The sequence below is a fragment of the Syngnathus leptorhynchus genome, chromosome 1 (assembly GCF_054491065.1).
Source record: "Syngnathus leptorhynchus isolate UIUO chromosome 1, UIUO_Slep, whole genome shotgun sequence".
In the NCBI taxonomy this organism is placed as follows: Eukaryota; Metazoa; Chordata; class Actinopteri; order Syngnathiformes; family Syngnathidae; genus Syngnathus; species Syngnathus leptorhynchus.
Genome location: NC_141195.1, coordinates 24,517,378 through 24,538,195, shown reverse-complemented (window position 1 = coordinate 24,538,195; position 20,818 = coordinate 24,517,378). Strand labels below are relative to the sequence as shown.

Genomic DNA, 20,818 nt, shown 5'->3' with positions numbered 1-20,818 from the left:
CACGGAAAATTGACACAAATTGGCAGCTCGTTCATAGATTTGAACATTATTGTGTCTTCTTGATTTTTGCTTTGTTAGTTATTTATCCAACATGACTTTTGCATCATTTACACCACATTATAGATGAAATATCGTGGTACATTTTGATGCAAATTCAGAAAAACCTGTGAATAGATGACCTCCCCACACTGCTTCCATTTAGTCAATGTGTGTGTTCATTATTTATTTTCACAAGGTATGTCAGCCGCGTCCTCCTTACCTTCTGCTTTTAAAAAAATAAATAAATAAATAAATAAATAAATAAATATATATATATATATATATATTTGGCAGGCATTAAATTGGTAGTCAACAATGCCACGGTGTTCTTTAAAGGCTTATTCGGGATTTAATGATTTACAGATTAATCACAATTACAACGTTCAAGTCTCTTTTGAGACTTTAGGATAGTTTAGTTCTTTATGATGCATGATTAGAGTTGAGCATCACTTCGTCTGGGTGAAACCTTTTGACTTAACAGTGCTACTGTGCTGCCCCTTAGTGGAGATAGGGTGAATTGCAGCGGGAAAGCACGAACTACAAGGCGAGTCGGTCTTTCAGCAGGTACATAATTAGTGCAATTTTGACTTTCAAATCTAAATCGCTAAATAGCTATGGAAGCTTTTCGAACAAAAGGCAAATCAAAGACAAATTTCTGCAGTGTCAGGCGTTTTTCTTCTCTCTTTGTAAAGATATTCCACACACACACGCTCTGTCAAGTGGTTTATCCAACCCAATTGACTTTATTTGTGTCAAATCAATACTGTAGTCAGATCGTAAAACAATTTGAAGTACCACCACAGCCTAACTCGAGGTACATGAGAAAATGCAAATGTAAATGAGGTGTTTATGTCATAAGCTAATAGTGATCCTCATGTAAGACGAGTTACAAAGAAAGTCACAGTTTGTAACATTGGTCGATTGAAATTAAACGAGTCTTGCTGCATGTGCAGCGTATAAAACATAAAAAAAACAACCTACAAATAATAAAATGATACACAAGTGGTCAAACATTTTGTGCAGTCTTGGTGTTGGGAGTGAAATGCGTTTACATTCAGCTGCTCGGCCACACTTTGCAGAAATATCAGCTACACAAGGCACCTAACAGGAAGCAGCTACACAGATCCCAAGCGGCGACAAGGCTTCGTTTCAGAGACACCCAATTGCGAGCAACATTTCTCCGACTACTTTCTATCGGCGTCCTGGAGCGCCAGCGACGCGTGAAGATGACAACTGGACAAAGCCCAGCTGGTGGTCAGGTGGCCCGGACCGTCTCGGCAGCGTCATTGCAAGAAACAACGACTGGAGGAGAGTGTGAAGGAAGGAAGGAAGAGAAGAGTTGAGACTGGCGCGTGGCAATTGAATACATAGGGATCTTTTATACACGGGGGGTTTACGGTCATGATAGGCAAATGAAGCTTCGAGATGATTCATGAACCTGTTGTTGTGTTTACTTGGACCTCTAAATGGCACTCTCTGCTCACCAAAGAGCTGACTTGCCTCACTTTAAACCAACATCGCCATCGAGAGGAGCCAAAGAATACAACAACTGGTTCATGAAGCTTCATTTTCCCCATTCGCTAGTTTACGGTTAGCTGTCTGAAAAGGACTTTTCTGTATCACGATAATATATTGACAGCCTCCTACGGTTAATATGAGCTATACTAGGCATCGTAGGCAACGAAACAGCTAGCACGGAGTCGCGCAACTACCACTGCTAGCGGGAGATTGCATGGAAAACAACTAAAGGGTGACAGCCAGGTCAAGCGCTGGCAGCGTACATGCTAGTATGATGTCGATTGTACACGGGGGGGCCAAACACAATACATACTCTAATGTCTATATGCTAGACGCTAGCTAGACTAGGAAGACGGAGAGGCCTAGGAATGTCAACACGTAGGCCTCTGCCCTCTTGAGACACCTTTCTTACACTGTTGCAGTGTGTCCTAGCAAGTGTTTCGGGACAATGTGTTTGCACGCAGGCAGGACCGCTTTGTTCTGTGAGAAAGGAAAGGAAAGGAAAAGTTTGCTCAGTTGTACTGTCGCGGTCATCATCAACAATTTCACTCTGCATAGAGGACAATGGTTCATTCACCAGCATAATAGAAAAAAAAACTCCTCTGGAGATATCCCGACAATCCAATTGCACTTCAGGATTAAACAGCTACTACGTGATATTAATCTTGAGCCCTTGTCGGAATGTAGTAGTCCTCTTCAGGGCAGTCCCACGACACTTTGCGTCGTGCTTGGCTGCTGACTTGGGAAGAGTCACGAAGGTCACTTTCACCCTTTGGGTTAAGCATATCTGCTATTCATGTTCTTTTATTCCAGCGATAAATTGGCTTAGCATAGCTCAACTTTGAACAGAAATCCATGAGTTCTTCTGACTGATCAATTAAACCGAGGTTTCCGGACCAGCCCCGCTGAAGGTGTGGCCCGGCTTTGAGGAGCGGTTGACATCAGTGAAGCCCAGTAGGGGCGTGAAGGTGCAGTAATCTGGTGGTCTGTGCCAGCGCGTCAACATGGCTTTCTTGGTGAAAGGTTCAGACCTTGTAGGGTGAGGCATGTTCCTGCGGCTACCAGAACTTTGACGGCGGCTGTCAGCATTGGGAGCGGCGTGGATAGACGACAGGGGGGTGAACTCCGAAAGCTGTCCCTTGTAAAGTTTATCAGCATTCTGTGTGAATACCAAAAGGGAGAAGAACAAAAAAAATAAATCATTTCAATCCCGGAAGATTGAGCCACACTAACATCCCAGTTGGGTTCAGAGTTTGAAAAGACATTCCTTCAGATTTTAAAGTATCCTTCCAACTATGACTAGATTAGTAGTTTTTTTTTTCCTCTAATTGGTCAACTGGGATGTTGTGTTCACTTTTATAGCTTCCCTATTAAGAATCCAACCATGCAAATAGAACCGTGAGTGAACGTTCAGCACCAAGGATGCAACTCAGTCACCAGAGGGTCCCAGAGATCCAAACATATCAAACCACCCAAGCAGCCAACACACATGCACAAACACCTCAAATTTCATTCATGTAGGAATAAAAACCTTTATTAGAATAAGAAACACACACACACACACACGCACGTACACGCACAAAGTTAGCTTTACCATGCTGAAGCCTTCTAGGCTTGTGTGACAGCTAGCCCACCTAGCAAGGAGTCAGAACTCAGGCAGGCTTCGGCCTCCTCATAAGCGCTATTATCTCTTACATGCTGCGTACACAAACACAAACACACACACCACACACACATATAGATAAAAAAAAATTTTTGTCTTTTTATAGTTGAATCCAGATGTGACTTCCGTTTCATGCAAAATGAACCAATCGGAAAAAAAAAGCAAGAGAGGAAGTGTTCGAGTAGGCGGACCGAAAAGGAAAAGGAAGCGGATTGGGTCACCTCAGGGTAGGCAGGGGTTAGAAACTGATTCTGCTGGAGGTCTGAGACAGCATAAATATGGTGGAAGGCTGAGAGGCAAGGCACCGACGTTTCATCTATCAAGGGGAGCAGAATCGCAGAAGGAGAAAACAGGAAGTCAGAGGTATGGGGAGGGAAAAGAAGGAAAGGGGAAGAGTTTCAAGCTCAGAAGAAGCAGTCAGTTTTCAAGTGATACAGTTACTAAAGGTAAGAGTGAGAAGAACATTTTTGGATCAGTTGATTAGCTTTAGTAAGTCAAGGTGAGATGAGAAGGTCATATGGAAGAAGGAGTGAGTCGGACAACATTTGTACCTGGACACTTAACCTGAAAGGATTGGGACCATATTGAGAAAACAAGTTCAGTTGAGTCAGATCTCCCTCAGTGCAAACACTTATTCTGAAATCAACAGAGGCTGACTGACGGACATCCACAAGAGGCAGTCCTGCATGTATCTGCTGACCTTCAGACACTTCCACAGTCTTACCAAACTTCAAACGACACCATTAAATGCTGGAAGCAAATCTGCTGAGTTGGCCAAAAGGACTTACCTGTATACGTTCAGTTGTGGTGGGCCACAGTGACCTCCAAATGACCTTCTTAAGCACATCCGGTAGAAGACTGGCTGTAATCAGCAATACTATGCTAAACCAGGCAGGGCCACTGGACAACATCTGCATGAACACGTAGTACATCCTTTGGTAGTTGAGGAAGGGCCTGCGGGACACCAGACATGTCTTGACAACCAACAGCGCAACATTCCACAGCCAAATGGGAAGGTGCACAAAGCCTACCAGATAATTCCTCCCCACAGCAGAGAGAATACCACAAAGAAGATAAGCGAGCCCCAGATTACAAAATGGTTAATCCAGGTCCAGTAATGTGTATCGAGGGCCAACTGGGGGGCAGAAGAGCCATGTCAATGCGTATGCGTGAACTTGTGTGTGTGTGTGTATGATGTGTACCTTGAATGTAACAGTGAAGACCAGCACTGTAAACACCAGTGTCCCAAAGGTCCAGTTTCCAAACATCTGGATGGGTAAAAAATAAATAAATAAATAAATAAAAAAGGATGTTGTTCCTGTTTCGTGTCCAAATCGACCAATCATTTGAATTCTACAAAACAAATATGGTGGAGTATTTGACAAGCAAATAATGTATCATTCTATATGTGTGCACAAAATCAACATGAGTCAATCAATCAATCAATCAAACAGATGGTGAACAACATGAAGCGGAGGGAGATGTTGTTAATAATGATACTCGAGTATGCAGTTCACGTCATGTTGGAGGGTCATTAAATAAGCGACCTGCCTGGACCTTACATATTATTGTTTGCTTCTGCCCAAGTGAAGAAAAGTACTCTTTTGCAAGTTGAATCCATTTCAATTCTGTCATCATAATAGCTAATAGCCATTAGTGGGTGGATTACAACAACAAATTCACACGGCGCCAAGTAACCTTTCAAAATGTTTCACTTTCCTCGTGTCAACAACAACAACAAAGTACGCCAAGTAGCTTGTCCACTCCTTAATTAATGGACACAGACATCTTCACATTGGAACATCTAAATGCCTACTACTAAAGGCTTAATGCTAAATCCTATGTATTTGTGGTCTTCTCTCTATCAGACATACTGTGCTACCTCTATACCATTCAGGTTCCAATGGCTTGTCACTGGGCAGGACCTTCTAGCTTAGATCTTTTTGTATTGGTACCTTTAAAAATGATACCATCTGTAGGCAAATATCCATTGAGTACCTAAGGGTACATATTTGTACCCTTTATAGGGACAAATAAAATGTATTTGATGTTTTGCATGTTAACAATGTGAAGAAACTTACATTTATTGTGACAGTTAAGATAAACATTCAATGATCTCTCGAAAACGAGAATGATTAATGACCTGAAAAAATGTTCAGTATTGCATGCCGGAGTGGGTCCAAAGACGGGCCGAAAAGTAATGATGGGCAAATGAAGCTTCAAGATGATTCATGAACCCGTTGGTTGTGTTTACTTTGACCTCTAGATGGCACTCTGTGTTCACCAAAGAGCTGACTTGCCATTTCTTAAAACTCTCACTTTAAACCAACATTACCATCTAGAGGAGCCAAAGAATACAACAACTGGTTCACGAAGCTTCGTTTTCCCCATCATTATCGAAAAGTACAGTTTTTTTTTTTCCGTCACTTGAACTGTTTTCGGTTGAATCAAAAGTGCAGCAAGCGTACACATGGGTATGAGTGAATATGCTACGAGCCTACTGCTGGTGTTTCTACAACAAGCATCAAGAGAGGGACGTGAGATGAGATGAGATTGGGGGAAAAATGGTTGCTTCCGTATGAGTCAGCGCGACAAAGTGGGGAATCTCGGTGGGGGCGACATTGAAACGTGGGCAGGCTTACCATCTGTGTGTTGGTTGTCATTAGCTAGGAGGAGGAAAAGAGAAGCATAAAGAAAAAGCAACACAAAGGTAAGAGGAAAGGAAAACAAAAGCCAGAAAATGAAAAAAAAAAAAAAAATCAATGGATGCAACAAAAAATAATAAAGGAGCTGACAAAGTTTTAGGACAGTAACACCGGCCAAGAGTGAAAAAAGGCAAACTGATGGTGGTGACGTTTGAGCAGACAATCTAAATGCTCTTTTCTGCAACGAGTTCAACAACGTTGTTATTATTTCCTAACCTGTCGTTTTTCTGTGAATTCTTTAAGTCACCTCAAATGTGATTTCAAATAGCCTTAGCAAGAGCGGTGTTGTCGGTGGTGCTACCTGTCCATTGCTGGTAAAGGTGGTGTTGTCAAAGAGGAAGTAAGCACCAAAGAACATCACAATGGCGTCATATACACCTAAGACAGTCCAGTAGATGAAGATGGGCCAGCGCAGTAAGGAGTTCTTGGCAATGTCTCTGTGGAGGTAAGGATGAACCATGATGGTGAGCGATCATGCGTGACTATGGTTAGCTCCAACCTGTACAGAGATGGGTCCTTCTTCAGGATGTGCATGTTGATGTGCTGCTCGATGAGACTGTAGACCAGAATGGGCAGCGAAGTGAAGCTAATGTTGTACAGAGTCAAGTAGGCGGTGTCATACAGTGGCTGAGGATTGAGAAGAGACACGATGATACATTTGTGATGTATTTCTGCGTTGCGCATTCCTACCTGTTGTGAGAAACCACAGAAGAACTGGTAGAGGAACTGTGGAAAGATGAAGCAGACATTCTGGGGGAAAGGAAACAAAGATGGTTGCTCCATGCTGCACTTTGCATGAAAACTAAATACACAATCCACACCTTGTAAAAGAAGTACTGTACAAGTTCAGAGATGCGGATGTAGTAATAGTGTCCATGGACCAGCAGAATCTTCTTCAGGTGTTTGAATTTGGGAATGGCATAGTCGCTGTTCCTCACTGCCTGCCGTCCCTCTTTACCCATGATACCTGAGGGTGGCAATTTTGTCCCATGAGCTTCTCCTCAACTTTAAATGCTTGAAAGTGTCAAATGTTCTCACCTATGCCGACATGAGCTTCGAGGATCATGCTGACATCATTGGCTCCATCTCCCACAGCAAGTGTGATCGGATGCTCCTTGGAGGTCTTGATCAGCTTCACAACCTTGAAAAGTATCCGTGAAGGGAAAAGCAGTCAGCAGAAGATGAAATCCTCACACTGGGAGGAAGAGCTCCATTTTTGTACCTGCGCTTTCTGGAGCGGTGCCATTCGACAGCAGAGTACGGCGCTGCAGTTACGGCAAATTTCCAGGAAAATGTCTTTATAGTTCCCCGAGTTGGAGTCCTCCTGGCCCGGCTTCATCACTGTCGAGAGGGTGGCTCCGTCGATGATGAGGCCGTAGTCCGTGTAGTCACCTGATAAACTGAAGCGGGGATGACGTTTGAACTTTTCTCCCAAATCATCTGCTGACAAACATACCCAGAAATGTCCCTGCTCATGCCGGCGTGCTGCCTGAGGACAGTTCTACTCAGATCAAAGAGGACATCGTGAAGGCTTTGCTCCTCCGTGCGCTTGGTGGTCAGCTCCAAGATCTGCGTGTTGCGGTGGAAAAGCTTGCTGGCGTAGCAAGTGGCGGCTGCCGTCTCCATCTTGTCACCGGTCAGCACCCACACCTTCATACCAGCCTTGTGCAGAGACTCGATGGTGTCCGCCGCTTTTTCTTGCAATCTAAAACGGAGGAAATTGTTAGAAGGCATCGAGAGGTTCCAACCTTTCATTTGCCGTATCACCGAACTCAAGAAGAAACAAGCCAAGGGTTAAAGGCAGGCCAACTTTCTGTCTAACTCACTTTGCAAAAGTCCAAGATGATGTCCAATTCCTTCCTCGCTAACAATGTCTTGGCATGAAATAACAATTGAATCATTCAGCGAGTCGTTAAGGCAGTAGCGTGCATGAAATTGAGAACCGATGTCGTGGGATGATGGGAGACAGCGTTCCTAGACAAGAATACCACCCATTCATCCATTTTCCACCGTCTATCCAATTTAGTAACAAACAACCTGAATCTTATCCCGGCCAATGAAAAGCAAGTCGCCAGAAAGCCATTCACACTCAAATACAGTAATCCCTCGCTACATCACAGTTTGTTTATCACGGTTTCACGACATTGTGGATTTTTTTTTCCAAATTACTTTTTTTTTTTTTTAATTCAAAATAAAACTTCTAAATTGAGGAATTATGGCACAAAAGTTGCCCACACGCCAGCAGGGAGTGTCCACACAATTACAAGTACACTTTCTATCAGAAAGTTGTTATCATAATAAGAGTTCTAAAAACATATTTATAGCATTGTACTTTGTTATCATTATTTTTAATAATAACATAACATATTTACAGTCTGTACACTTGTACCTTATCAAAAATTTTGTTATAATAATAATAATGAAAGAGTTCTAGAAACATATTTACAGTATTTATACTTAGTATTAATATATTAATATTATTTAATGTTCTAATGACAACATATGCGCTTATATGGTTTAATATACACTTATTGATACACAAACAATGTTTAAAAAAAAAAAAAGGGTGACACTACTTTGCGGATTTTCAAATACCGCGGGTGGTCTTGGAACCAATTATCCGCGATAAACGAGGGATTACTGTATATGGTTCTCAATTGAACCTTGCATGCCGGTGGATTGTGTCTACCTATCTTCCACAGCGGTGGCTCCTAGCAGGATGAGGTCTTTCTCGATCATGTCGTAAGCCTCCGCCAAGCGTTTGTCCCGGTCCTGTAGTGCCAACTTGGCTCGACTCAGCAGTTGGCACACCTCCCGGTACTGCTCTGGACTGAGAGGCCGATATGCCACACAGAGTGTCCTAAGACCCTCCTTGGGAGAGATTGGGTTGGCGCGTGATGAATACAAAAAGGGAAATACCGTGGAATGGCGTAGTGTGCGCACTCACCACCGCGTTGTGCTCCACTCGAGCTCTGATTTGATCCACCTTGCCTGATACCACCCTTGGGAAGATCGACGAGTCTGCTCCTTTGCAGAACAGGTACAACTCACCTTTGCACATAAACAAAAAGTAGAAGGAATGCATCATCGAGAAATCAGACAAATAACCCAAGCAGAAGATCAAAATTACCAGTGCCGGCCTTGACAATGACGCTCATCCTCCGTCTGACCGAGTCAAAGGTCAGAACTTCCAGGAGTTCAAACCTGATGGTTGAGATCCACTTAAACATTTAATAGTTCTCTGAAGCAAGAGGATCAATCAATTAAAAAAAAAAAAAGGAGAAAGACTAACTTCTCAATCTCCTCCTCTCTGTTCAAGATCTCCATGTGACTGTCTTTGAGTCTCAGATAGGTGAAGCCCAGCCTTCAGCGAGACACAAATATTACAAATGGTACAATGGTACGTGGTTACGTCATAATATGTGTGTATTCAGACACCTCTTCATGCCCTCCACAAGCGCCACCTCATCCGGGGATGATGAGATGTAGAAGGAAGTGGACTTGCCGTGATGGATGCCATGCTTGATGCCGTCTACCGTCTCCTCCTCTTTCACTTGGACGGTGTGGCATAAGCAAAGCGCACGGAAAAACAGCTCCTCGCGCTGCTGTTGTTTTTTGAGAGCCGACTTAGTACTCCAATAAAACACAAGTAGTGTCAATAAAACACGTCGCACTCACTCTGGCCTCAGGACCTGGTGATGTGTCAATCATGTCCATGCTATCTGCACCAGGCATCACCTGATGAAAGGATAGAACAGCAAATGGAGGAATCAATTTGTGCAAAGCAAGCGGCATGAGGATCCTCGAAAATGGCGAAACGATTAAGTACCTGTCCGTTGCAAATAGCTTGGGCCACATAAACGTGTCCGTCCACACAGCACTCGATGAACTCCATGTTGTTTTCCGTCAGAGTTCCTGTCTTATCAGTAAACACGTACTCCACCTGGTGAGAAGATCAAAAGGCTAAATTCTACGGAAATGCCACCCGGAGAAATTGTTCATAAAAAATAAAGAAGACATTGGGGAAACCTGTCCCAGCTCTTCATTCAGGTCTGATGTGTTGACCACTGCTCTCTCCCCGAGCTCCTGGTCAAACATCTCATCATCCCACATAATGAAATAGGAACCCAGGAACTTTTGCATCTCCACGGTGACGTACATGGAAACAGGGATGATGTAGTTGAATAGGACCATGAAAGCTAGGAAGTCTGTGAAGGCCCTTATCACCTGTGGAGGCAAGAAGAAGCTCAACAATAAAAAATATAATAAAAATAAATAAATAACCAGCAGTGTGACACAACAGACTCACAATATTTCTCTGCCTCTCGGCCTCAGTTCTTTGATCGTACCAGGGCTCGTCTCTGATCGGGTCAGCCTGCCACGCGTATTTAAGCACCGTGTTGATAATGGCCTTGATGATGAGAATGCATAAGTAGACCACCAAATAGGCGTTCATTGACCTGCCGAGACGGAAGCTGTTCAATATCCTCTGCATAAAATGTGTCTGGATATGTAACGGGTGGGAAATATCCACGGAAGGATGGTGACAAAGCAAAACATTTTCCGAGTTGAATGGATGACAATGTACACAAAAGCTTACTTTTCTACTGCAGAGCGTTTCTGAGACTTGGCCTGGTAGTTGAGAGCCATTTTTGTTTCCATCCCCGTGTAGATGACAACTGCTACAATAAGAAGGTGACAGAAACGCATTGACAAACTCCTCTTTATGGATCATTAACAAATAGTATGAGTTATATCTTCCTGAAATTTACCATAAATGTACTCAGTGTTCTTCAGTGTGGCTCCTCTGAGAAGCAGGTTCTCCGATCCTAATGGCCTGTGAACGACAAGAATCCGAATAAATCGCCTTTTTCCCGAACCATGAAGGAAAAATCTCCCAATATATCAAATCACTGACAATCACCCAATCTATTCTGTATTTGAAGATAATTTTACCTCGCCGCTGGCTCATTGTGCATATAAATGTTGATGCGACCGACAAACCTATTTGGAGGGGGGGAAAAAAAAAAAAGTCAAAGAAAATCAGAAAGAACTAATATATGCAAAAAATGCAGATTTTACTGACTTGTACAAGTCTGGCTGCGGTTGTTCACATTCGATGGTAGCGTGGATTGAGTCCACTTCCTTCTCGGCATTGTAAGCTTTGGTGTCCTGCACTGCGTAGTACGTCTACAAAAACATTGTCGACACGGTCAAGCGCCGACGGGCGACAGACAAGCCGAGTCGGGCATTCCGCACCTTGTGACTGCTCTCGCCATCGAGACTCGCCGTGGTGACAAAGCAGGTTCCGTCATCCCGGGACGTAGACAAGAGGATGAGATCGCAGGGAAATGATTCATCTTCTTTCACAAAGACTACGTCTCCCACCTGAGGCATTTAGATATCTCATGAACCGACTTTGGACACACAAATGTTTCATTTAAAAAAAAAAAAAAAAACCACACCCGCAGTTTGCGACTCTGCTTGCGGATCACTTTGCCGTTTTGGAGCACATGGACGGAACACCGGTTGACGGCGTTGTCGGCTTTGTGTCTCAGCCAGTCCTCGTAACCCTGAGAAGAAGAAAGAGTGGGTGGTGACAGAGTACGTGGCGTGATGCCATCTGACCTTTAGGCTCTCTCACCTGTTTGATTGCTGTAACTGTGATGACAAAAAAAAGCGGCAGTCCACTGGTGATTGGACTGGTGGGTGTGTCAATGATCAACTGAAAAAATACATTTTCCAGCTTTCAAAAAGGACATAACCACACAGAAGATGTTATTCTCAAATTGAAAGGATGCAAAAATACTAATATGTCTTTATAGAAGCCTCATGGGCCCAAAATAATGGCGCTAGATAGACTGGCCGATTAGTTTGGTCCATCTGAATTCTCATGATTTAGGGTTACTGCCATGGTGAAATAATCTTGAATAAAAATAGAACAACATACCGTTAACTTTAATGGGGCACTTTACCTGAACCAAAAATATGATGAGAAAGTAGAAGTTGGCAACTCTCCTGAACTGCTCAAACATGTTCTTGGGGATGAAGTTCCAAAATGTGTACTGAGAAACACAAAGAAGTAATATTAATTGACGTATGCATCTGACAAAATCACAGTAATAGGTAGAAATTCAATTAAAAGAGAAGATATTTGTACTTTTTAGCATTTATTGATTGATTGATTGATTATCTTTATTTCAAACACATTTTATTTATTAATGCATGTACAATAATTTCCAGTCGCTACTTTTTGCACTTCAGCTGATTGTTATTTATTTATTTTTGATGCTTTCACCGACCTTTGAGGACACTATGCGGTTGTCTGGGAATCTTTGTTGAATGAAGGCTTCCGCCCCTGGAGGAGGCTCCTTGTGTCCAATGTAGATTGTCCTGTTGTCCACCCAGTTCTCCTCACCCACACACTGCAGGGAAATTCATCATAAATCATACAGACATTGAAAGAAACTTATTATTTTGCTTGCTCTATTCCGGAAGTCCATAGCTTTCTCAAAAAAATGTTGAGGAAAGTTTATGTTTGAATCAATTACCGTATTTTCCAGACTATAAATCGCTCCGGAACTGTGATTTTTCATTTCTAGGTGATATTTAGAGTATTATACCCTTTGACAGTAATTGATTGTCAATTTCTACTGGTTTATTTGGGCTCCAGCTCGGTCCTTTCCATCATTGGCCACTCTTCCTGGAAGTCTTCATAGCCATCGATTGACTTCATTCCACCCACGTTGAAGCTTTTTGCAAAAAAGCCAGCCTGAGTTTAATCGAATCAGACGAGGTCCTTACCAAATAAAACTCGATGAACGAGCTGGTATATTCAACCTTTGTTTGTAACTGGAGACATGAGGCTATTCTGAACCTTGGTAATCTCTTTGAGCGCCGTTTTATGTTTCAGGACGTGATGGCTTTCAGAAATGTATTTATAGTTTGAGGGGAAGCGTCTGTGGTCAGGATGGATGCGAGATGGATGATGGGAGCCCACAGACTTTCTATCTTCTGCCTCAATAGAGTCTAAGTTACACTCAAAGCCATCCGAAACAAATATTGCCTCACTAGTGATATATATATTTAGATGAGTCCACCTCTCCTATTGTTCTTTACAACTGAGTTTCCTCAAATGTGTTATGGTTAGCACTTCCAGTAGGACACGGGCCCACCCATCACAGTGAGGACACATTTCCGAAAAACTCCAACACCTCAGCACCAACATACTACGGACTGACCTTCTGAACAATCCGATGCTTTTAACATGGAAACATACAGGGCAACATTTTTAGTAAGAGCCTTTTTTGGGCCTTTATGACTATGACCAGAATGCTAAAATTTGATAAAGGCGCATTTGTTGTGGTAGAGCCTTGGCTGGGATGACTAATGATGGGCAAATGAAGTTTCAAGATGATTCATGAACCCATTATTGTGTTTACTTCAACCTCTAGATGGCACTCTCTGTTCAACAAAGAGCTGACTTGCCATTTCTTAAAACCCTCACTTTAACTCAACATTGCCATCTCGAGGAGCCAAAGAATAAAACAACTGGTTCATGAAGCTTCATTTTCCCATCTCGACTAATAACCTCTAAAAAGTAATTCCAAAAGTGTCATTGTAGCCGTAAAAGTGAGCACTAACTTTGTGTATATGTAAAAGTCCGGTACCCAAATGTGGGTTTAGAGATGTACACATAACAGCTGTGTGATATCTGGAGTGTAAAGATAACCAATGACTGAAACAAAACGACCATTGTTTCCAATGCAGCTTTTAAGGTCCATTCATTGTTGTTACCGAGAACCTTTATCTCTCTTGTCAACAGGCTGTGACAGACAAAGTCAACAAAGGCAAATGATGGCGGCCTGTTCTCTGTGATATAGCCACAAGCCCGCCCTCACAACTGAATGAATCAGACGTGTGTGTTGCTTTGTTCTATGTATTGAAAAAATAAAGTTCGCTTTTAGTCTGCGCTGTGATTGACTGGTGATCAGGTCAAGCTGGCTTCTCAACCAAAATCAGATGGGATTGGAGAACGTCTAGACTGTAAATATACGTCAGTGCTTTTGAGAGTGTTTATGCCTTGCTGGCCTTGATGTCTCACCAGTCACCAGTGATAAAAAAAAAAAAGAAGACATGTTAACCTTAAAAAGACAACAAAGAGCAAGCTACTCTCGGAAGATAAGCATGTGAGGGTTGATTGTGTGTTTTACTGATTTCACGTAGCAGACCACTGACAGAAGAAAGCAGCACTCAATTCTTAGGGGAAGGGAAAGTCCATACTATGAAGAATTACAATGGAATGTTTTTGTGATTTCAAAAAATGTACAAGAACATTGAGTGGAAATGTTGTGCAATGGACAACTAAGCACTTTTGCTATAGGACTAAATGCTTTTTGTGAATAGGCTTAGTCGGCATATTTGTGATTTTAGTTTGATATAAATAAGTAATGGAGACATTAACGCGATCATAAATGTATATTTTGCTGGAGAAGCATTATCAGCACAAACATTGCTTATATATAGCCCAGAAATATGCACACATTTTGTTGTAAACAAAAGGCTTTCAACAGTTATATCGATGTTATGGACACAGAATTTCGAAATGAGCGAGATTCTATCGATTTTGAGAAACACATCCCTTTGTAACTTTTCTTTCTTGAATAAGAAGGCTACCAACATTTTTGTCACGTGTGTGAACAAGTGTGTTAACACTCTCACAGCTTTGATAACCCATTAAAAAATAAAAATTCTTCTGGACGCTTCCTCCAACCACATGAGATAAAGCAGTATCTCCGCACTGTAACTAAAGCATTGGTAGATTTGTCTCTGAAGTGGTCAAAACAACTATAGCAGAAATAAATGCCAGACCACCATCGAAGCCATTCACGGCCTAAGTTATTTCGGACAAACTCTTCACATCGGATTAATTTTTTAATTAAATTAAAATAAATTCAAATTTCAAATTAAATGAACCATTGAATTGAATTTGAATGAACCACGAGCAGAACTTTCCTGAGAATAATCACGGTCATTCTTTCCATGTCAGGGGAATCACCCAAACAGTACTGATACTTGACTCATTGTGCACAGCCAGAGGGAAAGAACTGCTGAGAGTCACATGATCTCAACTTTCTGACTTCAAGTCACGTGGGATACAAGGCAGCTGCATTTTTTTTGCTCCATCATACATGTTTTGTAGTACCCAAATCATGAAACAAGCCTAAAAGTGAAAGCATGCAGTATGATGGTGAATTCAGCGACAATGCCCCGTGAGCCTTCTCAACTTCCTGCTGTAACTCAATACCTTCTACGTCTTACAGGAGTCTGGGGGGGAAAGAACCAAAATGGTTTTCTTGTTTTATCGCCCACCAATGTGTGTGTTTTGCCACTTTGCACATTAGCGCTTCTCGCTCATCCCGTGGGGGGGGAGACTTTGGTGTAATGCTCTCCATTACATTGTATTGCCAGTAAAGCAAATACAAACAAAGCTGCATCTCCGTCAATGGTCAACATAAAGTCTGCTTGCTCACATGATGATCGATTTTGGTCAAATCCTAAAATCTTGCTTTCAAAAGTCAGTCCCTCTTTGCCCAATCAACAATCAGCTCCAAGAAGACCGGGAGAAGCTTATCTATGCTTTTATCTCCAGTAGATTAGATCAATGTTTCCTCATCTTTATTGACTATGTTTACATTAGGGTTGTCACAAACAATTTGTTTTAGAATTGATTAACCACGGCGATTATTCCATTCACCGTTCCCGACCCCCAGCCTCCTTTTTTGTTGGGGAAAATGACATTGAAAATCATGACAACTCTACTTATGACACGAGTTTGAACACGAGAGCAATTTCAAATATAATCTAATTTCACGATTGATTTTGGAGGTTTTGGTGTTCACATTCACAAGTGCCTCTCCACTATTAACAACAGCTCTACCGGACATGAGGACTCGCTTGAGAATGAGTCAAAGTTAAGCATTTGCAACTGTTAAACATCTTAATATAATATGGAGTCTACAAACACCATGCAGTACTTTGGTTCTAGCGATGCTGGGGTGAATCCGTTCAACCTAGCACCTTGAACTCGAATTGTTTTGCACACCCCTGCTTCTAACACTCAGGTGTAGATGATAAAGTGGAAAAACGCTTGCATGCTTTTCTAAAATCAGAGGCTGCTCCGGACGTTTTATAAAAGCAAAGATTCTCCCGGCATACTTGCAATGTTTTGAATTAAAACAAAGGAAATATTTTGGGCTATAAATTTCTTAAAAAGTATTATGTGATAACTTGACTGAAGGTGTTTTTGCCACACTGAAATTTGTCACTTCCATAAAAAAAAATAACAAAATAAATAAATAAATAAATAAATAAGGACAAATAACCTCGTCTAAATATTTCCTCGCATGCACCTTATTTTGTTGTTCATTCAATATATTCCGATTTTTTTTTTTTTTTTTTTTTACTCAACCACTGGAACTTGACTGCATTGGACATGGTAAATGATTTCATCAGAGTGTAAAAGACTGATAATATCAAAGAGGAGCAACAAGAGCATGACAACATGTGGCCAGCATGAGGCTAGGCACATGACCTGGGCTGAGGAGCGCAGTTGAAATGGATCCTACAAGCCTCAACTTATGTGTTCCTCGTAAGAGCATTCCAGGACACCCATCCGTTAAGGTTAAATAGAGAGAGTCACAATTACATTTGCAGGAACTATTTAGACTGATAATAAAAAGTACGGAATCATGTAAGAGGAAACAATAGCGCTTTACAGATCATGAATCAAATAGGAGATTTTTTTTTTTAAGGAGTTGTAAGCCCAAATTCGTGAATGAAATTGCAAATTCAGCAGTGGCTTCTTTCTTTGTCGAAATCCCAATCAAACATTAATGTGGTGATTATTTATTCATGCTTAAAATGTTTAATGCAGTGCTGTTAAACAATAACTTGGATTTACGCTGAGTAACACTGCACTTTGTTTCATGATTGATACGGTCATCGGACATCATAGTCTTTGTTTTTTTTTTGTATGGCCCATTTCCCGCAACCCGTGCAGGCAAGTTTCCAATGCTGCCAAGTCCTTGTGTTGTTTAGAATCTCAATTTCGATTATAAAACGATAAATTGTTCAAAGTGGTGTCCATGAAGATGCCCGTAAATGATGGGATGCTCTGTTATGTCTGAGGTCAGCAAAGGTCACAGACATTGTCTCAATTATATTACCGTATTTTCTGAACTATTAGGCACACTTAAAAACTTAAAATTTCAATTAATTAGGGTGCGCCTTACAATCCAGTGCGCCTTATCATGCGAAAAATACGGTACACAACAATCAGTGCTGATTTGCGCCCTAAATTGTTCATCAGGAGGGTTACATCAGGGCACATACATTCACCCGGCTACCAGGTCTATCCAAGGTCAACATAGTAATCCGTAAATCGAAAGCTTTGAAGCAAACGCATCCAAGAGAGTCAGGGTATTGGTCGGGTGCATAGTCAGCATTTGGAAAGATGGGCTGTATATTATCACTGGGCTTTTATTTACTGTCTGGGACTGGAACTGGGAATACTTTGTTCCGGTGAGTTGCGCCACTATCACTCCCAGTGTCAAGGAGAACATTAAGGTTGCAGAGAGCAACAGTGACATGACAAGCCAAGTTCAAACATATCTCTTTCTTTGAATAGGGGAGTCCACGAGTCATTAACCCTGGGCTATCTCGCCCCTGTATCCTTGTTCTACGGGCTGCAAAGTCTCCGAATGCAACTGCAGCGGTTCTGACACAAGCTCTGCACCATAACATGAAGTCTCAAATGCTTGATATTTAATGCAGGTGTCTTACCTTTTTTGAACAGACTAAGACCAAGTTGTTGTTTTTTTTAAACTTATTATAACTCGAAGCAGCCTGAGTATGATATTATTCCAAAATAAGTCGACTTATACCTAAAATAAATCGAGATGTTCTACTCTGCCTAGAAGTATCGCAAAAGTTTACAAATTGAGGATATTTCAAATGTATTTTAAATTCAGTTTGAGACCCCTGGCATAGAGCATATTCCTGATTAGTTTAATGTTATCCTCATGAGAATTATCATTATTTTAAATAAGGACATTTCTAACTGACCCCAAACTTTTGAACACGCCACAACTTAGACCTGCTTTTAGCTGGTCTAAATTCAGGTCCACTTTATGTCAGGTGCGCCGGGTATATAATGGAAAACACCCTTAGCGCGCATATCTTTGAAAATAGGCCATCAAGGCTGCATTATAGTGACGGGAGAGGTCCAGGACATTTACCTGCTCTTGATGTGGCTGGTGACCCAAGAAAGGGGGCTCAAGCACTCTAGGGTGTCCCTAAACACCCTTTAGCCTCCTTCCCCCTCCACCACACACATTAAAAGAATAGAAGACTCCACAAGTACTATCATGGTGTCTGCTTATGAATTATTGATAGGCAGACAGCGCCAAGAAGTGCATGTGAGCCACTGGCCTCCATCTCACCTAGCTACAACTCTCTTTCCCTCATGGCGTCACTGAAACTCAGAAACAAAGCTATCTCTGTTGCTGTAGCAGCTTTTCATGGCATAAACTGTGGCAACAGTGAGGTGCAACAGGTAGAAGACAAGCAGAAGGCCAGTGATTGGCTTGGATTGGTCGAACAGATTAAATGTGTCAAGGTAGTGAACACCAGTAACCCTTTAATCCCCAAGCAGAAGGAGATTTAGCTTCCTGTCCAGGAATCGCGATTAGTCAGACTCGGTTGGAATGCTGTTTGGCCGCTGATGCACACCTCAATACGGAGGCGGGGTGGCATTTGACACACTGAAGCACACACAACAGTTTGATTATTTGAGGTTGGTTCACTGAGAAATATTTGAAGTGGATGGAATGAGACAAAAATGATTCACAAAATTAAGAAAGGATGATTATATGTGCTGTTGATCATCATCATCATCAGCAGCAGCAGGCTCTCAATACTTTCCATTTCAAGCCTTCCTAAATGGTCTTGTTAAAACCATTGCAGGGGAGGATGGGAGAAATGGGCGAAGCGAACAAGTGAGTTCATTCATGTCACATTTCATTGTCATTCTGCATGGACGTGGAGATTCCAGTGTATATTACACTTGAGAAGTGATCTTACATAACTCCTCCTCTGCTCTTTTGATCTTCTGAGAGACGGCGGCCTTTGCTGTAACTGGGCTGCTAGTGAGCAAGATGTATTTGTAAGTCAATCTTTGCGAAATAATTTCATTACAAAGTGCCCTCATTAAAAGAAAATCTCCTTCTCCCCTCAGATGACCAAATGAAGATGTATTTATTATTTCTCATATCAATGTCAATTATTTTGCAGTGTCCCATTGATGAAAGCAAAGGTAATCTTGCCAAATGCTCCAAAATATTCACAATTCACAGTGCATGCAGCGTCATCACAATCAATTTAGCCTAAAGCCATTTGTCTTGAGCTGTTATCCAGATCAATTACACGAGCAGACCTCATCAACATCCCACAACCAATCAGTCGCGTCTCAGCCTGCGTCCGACTACGCAGCTCCATTTCAGCTCCCATGCAGCAGGGATTTCATTTTATTGCCCATTAGCAACAGTTGGGAGGTCGGACCTAAGCCTCAGCTGAGCAAGAAGCTTTCTGACTCATGTGAGCAGCCCTCGCTCCCTCGCACAACACATTAGTGTAGAGTCTAATGCAAGAGCCATACAGGATGGTGGCTCAATTGCACCCCATCGATTTGACGAGCAGGGGGAAAACAAAAGATTACATAATTCATGGGACCTTTCCATTTGTCGTCTTCCTCAAATGGGAGCTGTCACAAAACATTTTAGGCTGGTTTGACTAGACGCTCAGAATTTGTTTTGGGGTACGTATATATTAAAAAAAAGCCACTAATTAACTTAATTAAGTGATTTGCATTCTATGGAACACAAATATTATATAGAAGTATGAACATTAGTATTAAATTTGTTTTGATAACCTGCATTCTGTGACTGGCTGGCTGCTTCTCTGTGCAAGTTCCAACTTGTTTCCACAATTGCTCATGGTGATAACACAAACCCGGGTATGTTCACATTGCACAGATATAGATAGTCAAAAGAATCGGATTTATTCAATCGGAATTGGGCAATGGGCGCAAACCTAGACAAAGTGGTTGCTAGGTCATGACAACTACGAGTTGATCTTTAACTTGAATTCTACTAAAACCAAAGTGAGTCATTCCAAATGACAGCATTAAAAAATGTGGTATAAAACAAGTCGGGCTTCAATCGACGATAACACAACAGCTTTTTTTTTACATTCTTGTGTCTTCGTTTCTCGAGTGAAACGTAATCCGGATGAGTGGTCGAAAGCATCAGTGCTTCTCTGAATGATACTAAATAGTCCGTGTGGTTTGTGTGTGAAAGAAATGGCAAGAAAGCGATGCCACGGAACTTACATATCTGCTGATGAGGGTCCGAAGTGTGCTGAGATCTAGCCCCATCCTGTCCCTCTGTCCTGCCCAGCAAATTCTTCTCTTCTTCCCGTCTCGCGCTCCACAGGAACGGCGCTATCTTATTCTTAATTCTCCTTCCCGGTCCATGACTTTACTTTTCGCCCTTCTCTGTCTAAAAAATAAAAATAATATAAAAAAAAAAATACTGAGTGGCGCTCACCTGTATCTCCCTGACTGGACGGAGCCAAATGGCGTCACCGTGGTTTGAGAGCGCGCATGGGACTTTAGTAATCTTCTTTCCTCGCGCGCCCTACAAAGAAGCTTTCCTCTCGTGGGCGTCACGCGCAGCCAGCCAGCCAGGTGTTGGCGCATGCGCCTTTGCGTGCTGTTACTGCGAAATTGACTTGCACCAACTAATTGGAAGTTATTTGGAAAAAGAACCACAGA

General features: G+C 42.0%; 1 protein-coding gene across 6 annotated transcripts; it reads right to left on the bottom strand.

Annotated features, from left to right (window-relative positions):
- Positions 1-756: 756 nt before the first annotated feature.
- On the bottom strand, positions 757-20,753 carry atp11a (ATPase phospholipid transporting 11A). 6 transcript variants are annotated; one of them, XM_085910608.1, is made up of 31 exons: positions 20,630-20,721; positions 20,375-20,543; positions 12,228-12,350; positions 11,901-11,990; positions 11,570-11,650; positions 11,391-11,498; positions 11,185-11,313; positions 11,012-11,115; positions 10,882-10,929; positions 10,698-10,762; positions 10,526-10,607; positions 10,235-10,385; positions 9,955-10,152; positions 9,755-9,868; positions 9,604-9,663; positions 9,364-9,530; positions 9,218-9,289; positions 9,056-9,129; positions 8,873-8,976; positions 8,615-8,796; positions 7,382-7,630; positions 7,148-7,325; positions 6,964-7,066; positions 6,747-6,892; positions 6,616-6,675; positions 6,425-6,552; positions 6,227-6,362; positions 4,423-4,488; positions 4,252-4,355; positions 4,009-4,174; positions 757-2,716 (listed from the first exon to the last, which is right to left on the bottom strand). In XM_085910608.1, the coding sequence occupies exons 2-31, from the start codon at positions 20,417-20,419 to the stop codon at positions 2,435-2,437; spliced, it is 3,615 nt and encodes a 1,204-aa protein (XP_085766734.1). In that variant the 5' UTR covers positions 20,420-20,543; positions 20,630-20,721; the 3' UTR covers positions 757-2,434. The 6 variants fall into 6 exon arrangements, with proteins under 6 accessions (XP_085766734.1, XP_085766742.1, XP_085766725.1 ...); XM_085910623.1 differs by adding an exon at positions 3,152-3,255 and having other exon boundaries at positions 2,568-2,716; positions 20,375-20,750; XM_085910632.1 differs by adding an exon at positions 3,442-3,536 and having other exon boundaries at positions 2,573-2,716; positions 20,375-20,749.
- Positions 20,754-20,818: the final 65 nt, after the last annotated feature.

Bases quoted from the DNA above. Each gene is read 5' to 3' on its own strand.
- atp11a (XM_085910599.1), bottom strand. From the start codon at position 20,419: ATGGGGCTAGATCTCAGCACACTTCGGACCCTCATCAGCAGATAT. The intron at 10,930-11,011 runs GTCAGTAAAATC...CCCTCCAAATAG, and splicing joins CCGCAGCCAGACTTGTACAA to GTTTGTCGGTCGCATCAACA. The intron at 10,386-10,525 runs GTAAGCTTTTGT...CCGTCTCGGCAG, and splicing joins AAACGCTCTGCAGTAGAAAA to GTCAATGAACGCCTATTTGG.